The sequence below is a fragment of the Clarias gariepinus genome, chromosome 10 (genome assembly GCF_024256425.1).
Source record: "Clarias gariepinus isolate MV-2021 ecotype Netherlands chromosome 10, CGAR_prim_01v2, whole genome shotgun sequence".
Taxonomy (NCBI): domain Eukaryota; kingdom Metazoa; phylum Chordata; class Actinopteri; order Siluriformes; family Clariidae; genus Clarias; species Clarias gariepinus.
The window spans coordinates 20,000,712-20,015,215 of record NC_071109.1 but is presented as its reverse complement, the minus strand read 5'-3'; the positions used below and the strand labels follow the sequence as shown (position 1 = coordinate 20,015,215).

General features: G+C 37.6%; 1 protein-coding gene across 6 annotated transcripts in view; it reads left to right on the top strand.

Moving 5' to 3' along the window:
- mtus1a (microtubule associated tumor suppressor 1a) overlaps positions 1–14,504 on the top strand; it is a 31,151-nt gene that overhangs the window by 15,032 nt on the left and 1,615 nt on the right. For 2 of the 6 annotated variants that reach the window (XM_053505342.1, XM_053505346.1), the window contains 8 exons: positions 4,380–4,603; positions 8,292–8,358; positions 11,744–11,958; positions 12,260–12,365; positions 13,254–13,327; positions 13,488–13,583; positions 14,090–14,203; positions 14,332–14,429. In XM_053505342.1, coding sequence (XP_053361317.1) covers positions 4,380–4,603; positions 8,292–8,358; positions 11,744–11,958; positions 12,260–12,365; positions 13,254–13,327; positions 13,488–13,583; positions 14,090–14,203; positions 14,332–14,429 — 994 coding nt within the window. Of the gene's footprint in view, positions 1–4,364; positions 4,604–7,231; positions 7,372–8,291; positions 8,359–11,743; positions 11,959–12,259; positions 12,366–13,253; positions 13,328–13,487; positions 13,584–14,086; positions 14,204–14,331; positions 14,430–14,504 lie in introns of those variants that run through there. The other 4 variants (XM_053505341.1, XM_053505344.1, XM_053505343.1 and 1 more) reach the window with 3 other exon arrangements.

The window sequence follows — 14,504 nt, the reverse complement described above, 5'->3', positions numbered from 1 at the left end:
AAAGTTTCTCAATTTTCTACCTGTAGTTTTATAAATATGTTCTAATTACACAATCGTGGTTAGGAGCTTATATGGTCACTTTTAGTGTCAAGGTAAGATTCTTAGTGAATATGGCCCCTGTGTAGTGGGAAGGAATGGAAGAGTAGAAAAGCAGTTTCCATGGAAGTCTTGATTGCAACAGAAATAGCAATGCAAACTGAGAGCGCAAAGTGTATCTGCTTTTTCGGGTGTGCATGAATAATTCACGCCTCTGAGATCAGCTTGAATTATTTAGAACAGCTTGCCATTATCTGTAATTAAACTATTCTAAGGGACTTTAGTGACACTGACACCACGGAATATCCCTATCCAAGATAAAGAAGAGTTGTGTTCAGTCATAACTATGTGTTTTTTTCCTTTTAAATACCTCCCTTGAGAATTTAAAGTGTAAAAAAACAAATGAAGCCAAGACTTTTGATTGTACAGAATAACAGAGCAGTTATGAGAATAAAAACTTTATTTACTTTTTTTTATATAATTCACTGCTAAACTAATTCACTTATGCCAGCATTTTACTAATGCATTACTATCATGGTAGAAAGTTCTCTATTTCAGAGCCTTGATAAGACTGCCTGCTACATGTATGCTTGCTTCAAATCTGAAACGCTAGCCTCCCAGGAACATCATTAATTGCCCAAACATGTAAAAAAAGGCTTGGAACAAGGTCATGACTGGTGGGGTATGTGGCAATAATTTCCAGTTAAGTTCCTGTAATGTGCAAGTGGTGTTTGTGAAGGATTTTGTGTACCGTTTCCACAGATAATCTTTTTCTGCAAGTTGGCGGGAAGTTATTTCTGGCTCTGAGCCACCTCACCTGGGATCAAGCCTACTTTAAATGTTTGTACTATTCACATGTTTTTTGTGGCTACGAGTTTCATCACCATATTGCTTGAAGCCTTCTATAAATGTCAATTGGTTTTACACCTTCATCCATAAGAAAATTCCTCACAAGTCCCATTTTGACTTGAACACCCCTTGTAAAAAGTTTTCTTCAGTTAACCTGCATGATATTAATTGCAGCCATCAGTGGTCCTGCCAAATTATTTATCAAAATGCTGAAGGGCATATTTACTGTAAGTGACGGAACGCTCCCTAGATCATTGGAGTAAAGGATTAAAGAATGTCTGACTGCTAAAAGTCTTTGGAACAAAAGTAACAGGCCAAATAATTCATTTTATGACTGCATTCATGTAGATCCTCTGATTTGCACAGCTTCAAATTTTCCATTATTCTAATCATAAGGTATTTAATCATTTGGTTGACGAGCCATGGGTGTCCAAGGCTGTAATTGCAAAATCCTGCTCCAGCATAATTACATACAGTATAATTAATCTGCAGGGATACATTTTAAATGTAATTTGAAGTGTGGTCTTGTCTGATTTGAATTAAAATAGGTTATATAATATTTATAGGCACAGACTATGCATCTTGAAACATTTTTAGGCAGTGAGACCTCTGGAGGCCAGTAGTAAAAATGCACTTTGTGTTCAGGAGTTGTGACGTACGTTACTGTTAAAGGTCAGCACTGCCTTTTTGGGAGGAGTTGGTTTTGGGACAAACAAGCATTGTGGCTTGCAGTTATTTCATTTTCTGTGTGACTTTTGTATTCCTGGTGTAATTCTTTATTATGGACTGTCGAGTGACCAGCTAACCAAACCCTCCAAAAATCTGTAAAATTATACAGAACATAATAATGGCTCTGACAGTGGCTAAGACTGGGTACTTGCCTTTTGTGTGTTTTATTGCTATTGGGCTCAGAGGAGGGAGTCTCCCTATTGTGGCTCTTTCCACACCAGCTGCTATCCAGTGTGGCTTTGGCAACTCTTAACATTAAAATCCAAGTTTCAGGGCATGGTGCTAAACTTATAGACCTGTACTTATTCTTCTCCTTCTTTGTTTTTGGTGTCTGGAGAACATAACAAGCAGTCAACTCATCATGGCAATGCACAAGGTGCCCTCTGTTTACTGGGCTTGGCTCCAGCACAGCATACAAACCTCAGGACTTGTTGAACCCCAATGTGTACACAGTAATTCAGGCACATTCCACTCATGCTACGTGCCGGTGTGTCTGCAAAACTTCAAAAGCTGCTAGATCAAGCTGTGGATCTTAAGCGTGGTGGTCACAAAACAGTCTGTCACTGACATTCCTAACCTTTACTGCAGTTAACCAGAGTATTCTGCTGTGCAGTACAAAAGTTCCTTTTTAGCAGCATGATGTGTCCCTTTTTCTTTGCCTATCTACTATTGGTAGATGAATTATATAATAAATGTGCCAATGAGCATTTAAACATATATATGCATTGCATATACTAGTGTACCCATTATAGGATTTAAATCCACTATTACTTGAGATAAAGTGAATAGTAAAGATGCATGAATTAGTTAAATTAAAGATTAGTTATTAAAATGTCCTGAGCTACTTTTGCACTCAGTTCCACAGTGTTCAATATTCAGGACATAATTGTATTTCCCGTTTTCTGTTGCTTTATTTTACTTTTTTTATGTATTTGAAATACTGTGAAATTGTACAAATAGAGAATTGCCAAATCATTGTCCTTGGCATTGACATTGGCACGCACACACACACACACTGCATTGGTATTTGTGTTCTACGATATTGCTCTTCTGCAGCATGTTGATGAATCTTGACCAGTAGAGGGAGCTGTTGAATTCTCCTGTGCAAACATTTACCAGCAATGACACAGTTATGGATCAAATTATAAAACCTCTACACAGCATGTTTTTTACTTTTGGAAGGAATGTTTGCTGATTTTTCCACATGGGCAGTGGTCTCTACTACTCTTTTTTTGTTGTTGTGTGTGTTGTGCTGTGTAGTTTCAGAAAGGTTTACCCTTAGGACCCTGCCATGACCTTTACATTGATTTAAGGTTCTATGCAAAAGTTCAGCTGTAGAGGCTTACTGAATTGAGAATTGACATTTTGCATGACCTTTTAAGAGCTCGACTTCAAGCATTGCTTTAATCAATGTCAATTGTCAAACAGTCAATTAATGTGAAATTAAGTGTTTATATGAAAAGCAGATTTAAATCATAGAGGAGTATTTTATAACATCCTTGTTCATGAAATACCAACACTCTGGAATTTTAGTTTGCTGTCATCCCGGTTCCCATTCTACACATAAGAATATTAATATTAGTTTTAAGGGCGTGAACAGGACCTGGACTGTCATGGAAGGTTTTAACTGTTTGTTTAAGGAAATAAGGTGTAAAGTTAGCAAGTAAGTCACTGTTGTTTGTCACACTAGTTTATGTCTGAAGAGAAATAAAAAAAAAAACACAGATTTCCACCCCAACTGTGATTTAAGTTCCTTGTTAGTATGTTAGACTTCCTGAAATTGATAGCATTGCAGACCTTTTTTTTCCCAGTCGTACTCAGCGAGAAATGAACGTACGAGCTAGCAGCTGTTCTCTTGTTAAATAAAAAAAATTTGGTTATTTATTGAATGTTAGAAATTTTGTTGCCCAGGAACATTTTTAAGAAACTTAAAAAAAATAATGCCCATTTTTTTTGCTGTAAATTATGATATAAAGCTTTGTTATATTAAGGGGTAATTAATCAGCAGAATAAAAATAAACTTGAGTTTTTATTCCCTCCAAGTTGAACTTCTTTATGCAGATTAATAATCCTCGAAGAAACCTTGAAATAATTTGAAATCTTTAAGAGTACGGATTTCTTATTTCTTTCCCCTCTAAAATCTAAAAGAGGTGCTTTGAGGTACTACTCGCACCTTATTAAAGTATATTCTTGACGGAGCCCTTGTGGAATTGCTCAGGCAGTACAGCGTCCAAGTTGATCTGGTGTCCAATGTCCAAGTCAAGAAATGTTACAGTCAAATAGTTTTGTCCACAAAAGCTCCATGTTTGCTTAACTTTTTAAAATGGTAATCTTATTGAAGGGCTAAATGTGTAAATGTTTCTTTCGATTACATCGTCTGTTACGGTTTTATCCTTTCAACAGTTTCAGTGTCCAAGAGCATTGTAGGATGTAATGCCTCCCCCTCAGAGTTTCTCGCTATAAATACCACATCGGTCATAAGAATAAAGCTCATGTAAATCAAAACTAGAGTGGCACAGTCATGCTAAAATAAGAGCTCTCTGATGTCTGTTTGCAGAGGGGAAATGGATTGGGAGATGGCCATCTCAATCAGGGCACCTTGTGTACCTATTTGTGTAACTTCTCACATCAGAGAGCTACAGTAGTAGACAGAGAGGGACACTGGTGCCTCTGATCAAACTTAACATAGGTGCATAAAATAGAACGTAGTTTGAGGAAAAGCATGTTGAATACTGCAACAACAATAATAGGATGTTCTTTTACAGTTGACAAAAGCAAGGCAAAGGGGAGCTCACAAAGTCACCAACAGGCCAGTGCCAACAGTCACCCAGACCTGGTGCCACCAGAGACCAAGCCACGGGGATTGGAGTACTACAAGGCTCTGTGTGAGAAAAAGAACCAAACCATCCAGCAGCTGAAGAACAGCTTGTTTGCCAGCAACCGCAGATTTGAGGCCATTGCTGTTGTTTTACAAACCCTTTACAAACAGGTATGCCTTTTTTTTTTTTTCCTTTCCCACCTGTCTGTTATACTGATGAATTACATTACCTGTTCTTAATATTAAATATTATTTTACGGTTGATGGTTTGTGTTAAAAATGTGTGTAGTATTTTAGTAAGGTTTATGTCTGTCTGTCTGTCTGTCTTGAGGCCCTCAAATTAGATTTTATACAGTATGATGGTTTCCAGGAAGACGGGTTCAACCGATCTAGTTTCCCAACTATATGCTTTTTTCCACACCCTAGGTTGTGATTTTATGTATGGATACATGCGCCACACATATAATAATATGTAAAAGAAAAATAATATATAATATATAACTTTTTATAATAATTAACATCAACATTAAATATCATCTAAGTTTTGTGTTCTCCTGGTACTGTACTGTACGTGGCTCTGCAGGGCGTCTGGGGTGTGCTGTGATGTCTATAATGTTAGGTGCTGTGGGTTGCAGGATGGCGCCATAGAGGATCAGTCTTGTTTATCTGGTGCATCCCATGGGTGCTCGATCATATTGGGATCTGTATGATCGAGTCTGGAGGCTGGGTTAGCGGTCCTGCTTTCTTTATGGTGCACTTGGTGTTCTGTTGGGTTTTTTTTTGTGGCCAGCATTGACCATTTTGACAATTTGACCATTTGCATTGGCTTTTCTCTGGTATAAGACTGGACAGGCTGGCCTTTGCTCTCCATGGGGATGGATGAGCCTTGGGTGCCCATGCTTAATAACCAGTTTGCTGGTGTATTGTTGAAGTATGTTGTTCAAAGTTCATTGGAGGTGGTGTTAATGTTATACCTGCCAGCTCCAAGAAGCTCTCTGACCTAGAAGTTCCTGTAAGTACGCTGGTGGATTTTCTTAAATATTTAAGGTAAACTAATACAATCTGTTACAAGAGTGGCTATATTTTGGGGGTTATTCCATGAACTTTCTGGATGTTTTCTATTAGTAGGAAACTTTATAGTCCACCTTTCTTCTTGCTTTCAAAACTGTTTCAAACATATGCTCATAATTATATTTGTTTTGCAAGTTATCAGTTAGCAATGAAGCGCAGAGATTATGGAATGTTTATGTAGAATGTTTAATTCCTTTGTTAATTTGATGATAAATTTTCAAATTTTATACATGTCTTATTTTGTACTCTGATACAATATGTTCATTTTCACTGGCACCACATACCATCTGTTTTTCAATATGCAATAATTGTATAAAATAGGAATACAATTGTCGTTATATTTGTTTGGGGAGTTAAATGCCTTGGAGTGGAATGAATTAATCATTTATTATTCTAATAATAGTGACTCTGTCTTTGTGATGTCTGTGTGACAATTTACAGCTGCTGACTTGATATGGCTACAGGCAAAGTCAGGCATTCAGCAAGGTGGAATAGCCTGGTCCATATCACTTGTTTGTGAAGCTTTGTCAACACTTAGCACAAGGCCATAATATTATTTTAAGAGCATGTGTATTTTTATTGAATCTACTGGTATGAATTTGTACAGTGATGACATTTGTACTGTAGGCATTGATCTAAACTGGTGCATGACAAAGTTTTGTTTATCAGCCCATTATTTTTGATTTTCTAATGCATTGAGTCAGTATTGTGTGACCTTGAATGCTCAGTATGTAAGTATATACACGCGACCATTTATGGTATACCTTCTAATTCCATGATCTTTCCTAATTTTTGTTGTTTTCTACACCGTAAAACAATGCTGAAGACATCCTAATGAGGAATAATCACCTTTGAACAGTTAATATTAAGATGTTTCTGCTTCTTATGCTCTGTAAAGTCTTGATAACAGCGCTAGTCTGAGGTGCTGTAAATTGGTGAATTCTGAGGCTGGTAACTCTTATTGAACTTTTTCTGGTATGGTCTTCATAAGAGCCAGTTTCAACATTGCGTTTAATGGGTTTTGCAAATGCACTTGACAATACTGTTCTTGCAAGAAATATTTGAGTACAGCTGACCTTCATGTCTTTAAATAACAAATGAATTTGTTGTTATTTATTTACCCAATACTGTTATTTCATGGTTTTAAAAGCTCTTGTATTGTTATGGATTGTAACAAAATAAATCCAAAATTGTATCCAAACCTTTGGGGTGTGGGTGTGTGTGTGTGTATATATATATATATATATATATATATATATACAGACACACAGTAAGCATTTTGTTTTTGCTCAGGTTAATGTTGTTAAAGAATAAATTCAGTACTGTACAATGCCTACTGCTTTGCTTGCATAAAGAAAGACAATAGTCTCTCTTTTTGTTCTTTAGTGAGAAGGTCATTTCATACTTCTCTCGTATAGCATGCTGCAATTTAGTAAGTGCCACTCGATCAGCTTTCTGTCAGAATCCTTTTTTTTTTTCCTTTTTTTACTTGCTTCGCCTGTGGTGGTTCTCTTAAAGTGCAGTGACACACATCTTGCTCATGTGCACAATGCAGCCTTTTCCCTGCTGCTCCTTTATTAGTGACATTATGGTAGAAGCGACACCCATAGGCAAGTGGTTGGAGGAGGGTAGAACCAATGGAATGGCTCTTTCCAGTCATCCCCCTGTTGTAAAAAGAGAGTGTGTGTGAGAGAGAGAGAGAGAGAGAGAGTGAGGGAGGGAGAGAGAGAGAGAGAGAGAGAGCAGTCGTGCGTGGAGGTGGTTGATTCCTTCACCTGAGCTGCCGTCTTCCACTGCTTCTGGACTGTTGGACCATGGGCTGTTCCAGCAGCAAAATGTGCCTTAATGCTCCCTGTGCTACACCCCGGGTAAAGACATTCAGCTTCTCCTCTGGGACCAGACTAGGATGATAAACAGGATCTCTGTGGATGCTTACACAAATACCTACATGCGTCTGTCTACTGTTTATTATTAAGCCATGTGCTGTGACGTTTGTGAGTTGTACATGACCCATCTAATATCAGGCATTAGCGGTGGTGTTGTTATTTTTTTCGGCGGCTTGGTGCAGTCTTTCAGGGCTGCTTTAACGAGGGGGGTTATTAGTTCACATCTGCCTGATGTGTGTCCTATGTGGATTGTATTGAACTGCAAGGGAAAGCACAGGTTGGAAAGCTAACCGGCAGCTTTGGGATCTCCGCTGCGTCTTTTTTTTTTTGGGGGGTGGATGCTGACAGGAGCACTGCAGCTGAGGAGCTGGCTGAAATCCACTTTATTAAAGAGAGCAAGTGGAATAGGGAGATTAGAAGACTAATTGTGACATTCTGCATGATTCTTAAAACTAGTTTCCTAAGAAGCCAATTAGTTTTAAGATGCTTCTGCAAATTTTTTTCCTCTTTTTTTTTTTTTTTATATTGTAAAAAATCCAATATATAAAATGTGTTGTAATACGTTGCAGAGAATGAAATACATGGGTGACTAGACAAAGCATACCACAGTACTGTCACCTGGGCTTCTTTTTTTAATTTTTTTATAACAAGCACATTTTCTTAGAAACAGTGTATCTGTTTCAAAATAAAAAAATACATTTATCCTAATTACCTGTATGCCATAATGTCAACCATCAACCAGAGCATAATTATATTTTAACCATATTTTACCCAGAAGGAATTACATGCAGACCAATTTTTATTTTAATATTTTTGTGTTTGTATTTTATTTTATAGTTATAGTATGTAAACATGGAAAATTTTGTATGTTTCTGATGCGAGTGTGTCCTCTCTGTGTGCAGCATGAAGCATCAGTGAAACGACATCAGGAGTGTTCCTTGGAACTGCTCAACCTGCGTGAAGAACTCGGTGAGTAGAGAGTACTGATGGGAATAAAACTCATCTTTAAGGGCATTCTCTTTAAAGGTGTTTAGTTTTATTTAAAAAAAAAAAACGTTGAAAGTGCCACGTTTACATTAATAAGCTAATTGCATGGCAATAAAGAGGAATGTATGTGTTGTGCACTGTAATGTTGTTGTTTTTTTAAGCTGTTCTGTAGTTCAGTTTTGTCCTGTTTAATTTCATGTACCTGCTACTAGGCACAGAGCCAGCGTGCCGTTAGTAATGCTAGGGCAGGGTGGAGGTAGAGCTGTTTGTTTTACTGCCATGTAGTATCACAGTGCAAAAGTCACTAGAGCATTGTTTTTGTTTAAGGATCATTTCAGAGGTGTTCTTTCCCACGTGCTTTTTCCTATAGACAGAGAGTAGAAGGGAGGTATTCGTCCCAACATGCACTTGTACCCCAAGGCCAAAGCCCACTTGGGTCTGAATGAAAAAAGCATTACTACGGGAGTCTAATTACCCTGAGTTATGGAAGAAGAGGTGGTGGTAGTGCGACAGGGTTAATTGTACATACCATTAACTCCTCTCTGGTGATTAACAGTTACAAAAACAATCTTTTACTGTCTTTCTATTCGCTGTTCTGTAAACGCGATGACTGATGAAAAATCGATCGTTTTTGATCAGAACAAGCAGATCCTGATCCCCTGATTTAAAGTTTAGGATGTCACTGTACAGGAAAGAGGTATGTTCCCCCAATGAAACACGGGAGCTGTCTAGTAAATACCAGTTTGTCAGTGGTGTTTCTTTCTGTCAAAATTATTTAACCTGTCCTGCTACCTGGTGAACAGTTTATTATGCATTTTGGTTATACATAATGTTTAGTGAAATTTGTTCGTAATGTACAGTATGACCACCTCAGCATGGAATTTTTCTACGTATATTTGGATGCACTTACTTCGTTAAGTGGACAATCTATCTTCCAAAGCTGGAAACCATAAATGTTTCAATCTTGTGTCATTGAGCTGAATCATTGTATTGCTAATACTTAAAACTATTTGGTTTACAAAATTGTAAAGACTGGTAAAAGAGGTTCATCGTTTTGTTTTTTTACTCACTGTATTTATTTATTTATTATCATTTTTATCCGAAATACTTAATCCTGCAGTTTTGGCCTACTATCACATTCCAAACATCTTGAGAGGCTTACAACCCCCTTATAACGTCATGTCTTGCAACATGAGCCATCCTAATACTGACAAGTGTTATTCTGTTACAAGCACAGTATTTCAAATATTGATTTCCACTTGCTATTTAAGACTGTCATGATGTGCTTGTTTCAGTAAAGCCATTGAACTTCCGAACTTCTAAAGACACTAAACTGCTCTAGCGGGGGGCATATTGTGGCTTTTCTCCAGATTGGCCTTATAAAAAGCACCAGTCTCTCAGTGGCTTCAATTAACTCATAGTCCTGTCCATGCGGATTGGTGTTGGTGCGTATAGCTTGTGAGCTTGTGCCCACACAACACTTCAAAGCTTCTGTAATTATATGTAATTCCGCCCAGTCCATTCACAAATCCATTCACAATGTCATTATTAGTTTAATGTTTTGTTTTAGTGCATTCTGTTCTGGAGATCTATTTCCTTGCAAAGATGTTTTTTGTTGCTGTTGTTTTTTATGACACACCTGATATAGTTCATAAATCAAACATTCCCATAAATTAGCACGGTGTTTCATGTAGAGAATTACTCTGCGTGATGATAGCATGTGTAGCATTAGCTAGCTTTATAGAAGAACTGATGATAACTGTTGGTTATTCTATTGCGAGTGATGATCATCCCATCCCATCTGGGATGTTGTCTAGTTGTCTACATGGATATCAGCTAACTTGGCTGCTTGATATGACACTATGACAACTCACTGCATGCTTTCCCTATCCCTATTTTTCTCAGTGACAAGTACTCCCGATGTTTATCAGATGCTTTTCCATTCACTCGCATTATTCAGATTATTTATAGGCTGTGCAGTTGAGGTCTGCAGCATAAATTTACTTTGTAACAGAATTACGCTGCAGATTTATGAAATGCATCAAGCTATTAGTGAGTGGTGCTTCTGGCTCATTTGCTGTCCCTGGAACTGCAGAGGTCATGTTTTTGTTCTATACCAGAGACAGGTTACATTACAGACTCTGTTAGTCGTCTAGCTAATGTATAAAGTTTTTGTTTTTTATCCCTTAGCTTGTGCTCAGGACTCCTCAAAGATCGCTCCTAGTATAAACATGATTTGATTAAGGTATTTACACAGGGTGTGACTGTTCGGCCCAAGGGTTGTTTAACAGATTGTGTGCGTGTGTGCGTTACAGCAACAAATCGACTGAACCTAAGCACCACCTCTTATTTCTGATTAAAGTCAGATGAGGGTCAGTGACTCATTCTGTCCTGTGAATAAATGTCCTAAAAGAATTTAATTTTAGTATTTCTGGATTTGAGATCCTGAAGTTCGATCCTACAGTACATGCAGTGGCTTTTTGGTAGCCTTCAAACATATATATATATATATATATATATATATATATATATATATATATATATATATATAAAATGTCTTCATTCTTATAGCCACAGCTCTCTGTCCTTTTTGCCCAGCTTATGCCATTGTTGCAGACACTTCTAGACTGGCAAATGCTACAGGACACTGGCAGTCGTTATGGATCTAGGAATCTAAACTGCATGTAGTCCTTTGTTTTATGATCTTGATGATGGGGTAGCCTCACACATGCTTTAGAACACAAGAAGTTGCAGCTGTGATTCCAGCAGTCACTTGACTAAGTGGATAAAGAACAGCGGTGGTGTGTGTGTCTGTGTGTGTGTGTATCTGTGTGTCAGCCCCCTCTGGGACCGGGTTAAGAGGCATCTGTTATCATGAATAAGAAGCTATTCACAAAACTCCGGCTTTAATCGTATTGTGAAAATATCATCTGAGCATTTTTTTTTAATACAGGATAATATAAGAATTAATAAAGGGAAAAAATGAGTTATTCCTGAATAAGTATGTGCTGTTGCAGCCTTACGTTGTAGTGCTGGCAAAGATGCCCTTAAGTACAGTTACTAACTGTGTGCCAGGAAGAATACTTTTGAAATGAATCACATTATGGAGTATTGGCAGAAGCTTATGTCAGGGCAGCACATTTGCTTCGATGCCAGAAGCTTGTCCTTCCCAGATTTGGTGCAAAGTAATCAGTTCTTTAATCTGGCATATAACATCAAAAAATTTAAACAAAATTGACCTTTAACAGAAGGGTTTAGCCTTTTGTGGATTTATATACACATATTTTAGCTGTGATTTAGCTGTAAGATGTGTAAATTGCATCCAACGCCCATTGGCATGAAGTAAAGAAGCGAATGTGTCCCACAGTGAGCTCAGTGCAGTCATGCGAGCGTCTGGAAAAGGAGAAGGAGGAGCTGCATGTGGCCTTGGATGGGGTGCTGCAGAAAGTGCAGGAGCAGCACCGCTTAGACCTGGCTGACCTGGAGGAGCGCCTGAAAACGTTCTACTCAAATGAGTTGGAGAAAATCCAACAGTCCTATCAAGAAGAGGCAGAGAAGTACAAAGCCCTGACAGAGCAACAGGTGAAGGAGAATGATGGCTTTTATGCAGTTTTTATGCAGTGTCATTGTAAAGCTTTTATTTATTTATTCTTAAACACAAGATAATCTCCAGTGTCATGGCTCTAAAACTTATCTAAGAGCTGTTTTTAGTTCTATGATGAATGCTCTGTTTCTGACTGCTCTGTTGCTGCCATGTTTCCATTTGTTTTCACGTTCCCATGCAAAAGATTTATATTTAGGCGTCCTATGTTACCCATTGCTGAATGCTTCAAACGTTTGCCAAAACTGCTTCTGATACTGGAAGTGTTTTGTGTTTGTGTAGCTGGAGGAATTTAAAGCCAAACATGAGGCTCTGCAGAAAGAACTGGAGAAAAGTCACGAAAAGAAGGTTGAGGGCCTTAAACAGCACTATGAAGAATCTTTTGAAGGTGACTTAAATTACTGTTGTCACTTCACCGACGGTTTGCTAACCACTATTGTATGTTTTGCAACATGATAAATCAAAATAATTACAACATGCAGTTTTTAAAGTATGATTTCATGTATAGGCTATACAGCTGCGTCAAACTACCTGGCCCTATGTGGAAAAGTAATCCCCACCCTTGCTAAATAATAAATGAACTGTGATTAAACACATTTTATTTTTGAAAACTAGGTTACATTTCACTGGCTACACCCACGCCTGATTACTGCCAGACCTGTTGAATCAAGAAATCAGTTAAATAATAAAAAAAAAGCAACACATCATGCTGTGATCTAAATAAATTCAAGAACAGATGAAAACCAAAATAATTGAAAGGTTAGGAAATGTCTGGAAATGGTTACAAAGCCATTTCTAAGGCTTTATCCACCAATGGAGAAAACTTGTGGTGAACCTTTCCTGAAGTGTCCAGTCTACCAAAATTACTCCAAGAGCACAACGTCGACTCATCCAGGAACTCATAAAAGAACCCAGAACAGCATCTAAAGAACTGCAGGCCTCACTTTTCTTAGGACAGTGTTCATGATTTAACAATAAGACAAATTGCTCAACAATAACTGAGCAAAAAGGGCATCCACGGGAGGGAGGGGGCAATTTGTTTTTCCACATACGGTACACTAGTAGGTCCACTGTCGACTGAAAACTGTTTTGACAGTTTTTTCTCTTAATAAATTAAATCATCATTTAAAAATTGCATGTTGTATTTACTTAGGGTATATGCAAAAAAAAAACTAACATAAAAGGGCAAATACTTTTTATTCACACTGTATATGGAAATAAAAATAAAAAAATCTAAGATTTTTTTAGACTTAATAGACTTTCCTGTCTATTTCAGAACTCCGAAAATCTCATGAGCAGGAGATGCAAGCTCTGGAAAAAATGCAAAAGGACACAGAAACAACATTATCTGTAAGAAGGCACTGAGTTAATTTAGCTAAATCAGATCATTTACGTATGATTACATTTATAAAACAGTTTACGAGTAAAAATTTTGCACACATACAGTACAACAGTTACTTTACTGTACATGTTACAAGTATAACTGACAGACATATTTTGCCTTCATCAGAATCAAATAGAGGAGCTCACCACGGCAAACACCTACTTCAATGAAAGGCTGAAAGCAGAGGAGGACAGGAGAAAGGAACTGGCTGAGAAATGTCAGGTACATTTTTGCCTTTTCTTTAAAACGTTATCCTGTACTGTTTATATATGTTATCAGTACTGTAGATAGTAACGGTGCCACTGATAGCCATGGTGGAACACTTTCCATTTAGAGTTTATCACAGTGTTTTGGAGTGGCAGGTTAATATTAGACAGTCCTATTTGACTCACATGAAGTGGACCCCTGAGCATTTTAAAAGGGGATTTAGATAATAACCATCCAATGCTTTGCCAAGGCTTCTATATATAGTGCTATCATATCAACATGTCTCCATTGCCTTTCTACATACTCATTACATAATGGCTAACTGCATAATGGAAATGTTACTTTAAGCCATAACATCAAAAAAGGTGCCCACAAGAAAGTTAACCTGTGTTACTTTGTGTATTTTGATAGAAAAACTATGGAGTTTCTATATATGTAGCTGTAAAAGAAAATGTAGGTATGAGTTGTAGGAGTTCGGTCAGAAAAGTTCTTGCTTGCTAGCATTTACTTTTTTCTAGAAGGACTCTCACACCCTCTATCTGGAACAAGAGCTAGAAAGTCTGAAAGTGGTGCTGGATATTAAGAACAAGCAGATCCACCAACAAGACAAGAAACTGATGCAAATGGACAAATTGGTGAGCTCAGCTCTCATTTATTGACCGTTGGTTTCCTCAGACCACTATTTTATAAGTACAGAAGACTGAAGCAATTAGTTAACAGTTTACAGTACATTCAGTGTGGATGTTCAATTGCATTCTTTTAGATGGAGAAAAACGTGACGCTTGATGAATGTCTTAAAAAAGTACAGCAAGAAAATGAAGATCTAAAAGCCAGGATGGACAAACACGCTGCTTTGTCAAGGTTTGGCTCATCTTTTACCAGTCGCTGGATTTCCTGTTGGTTTCTCTGACCTTGTGGACTGATTTACTTAAATTT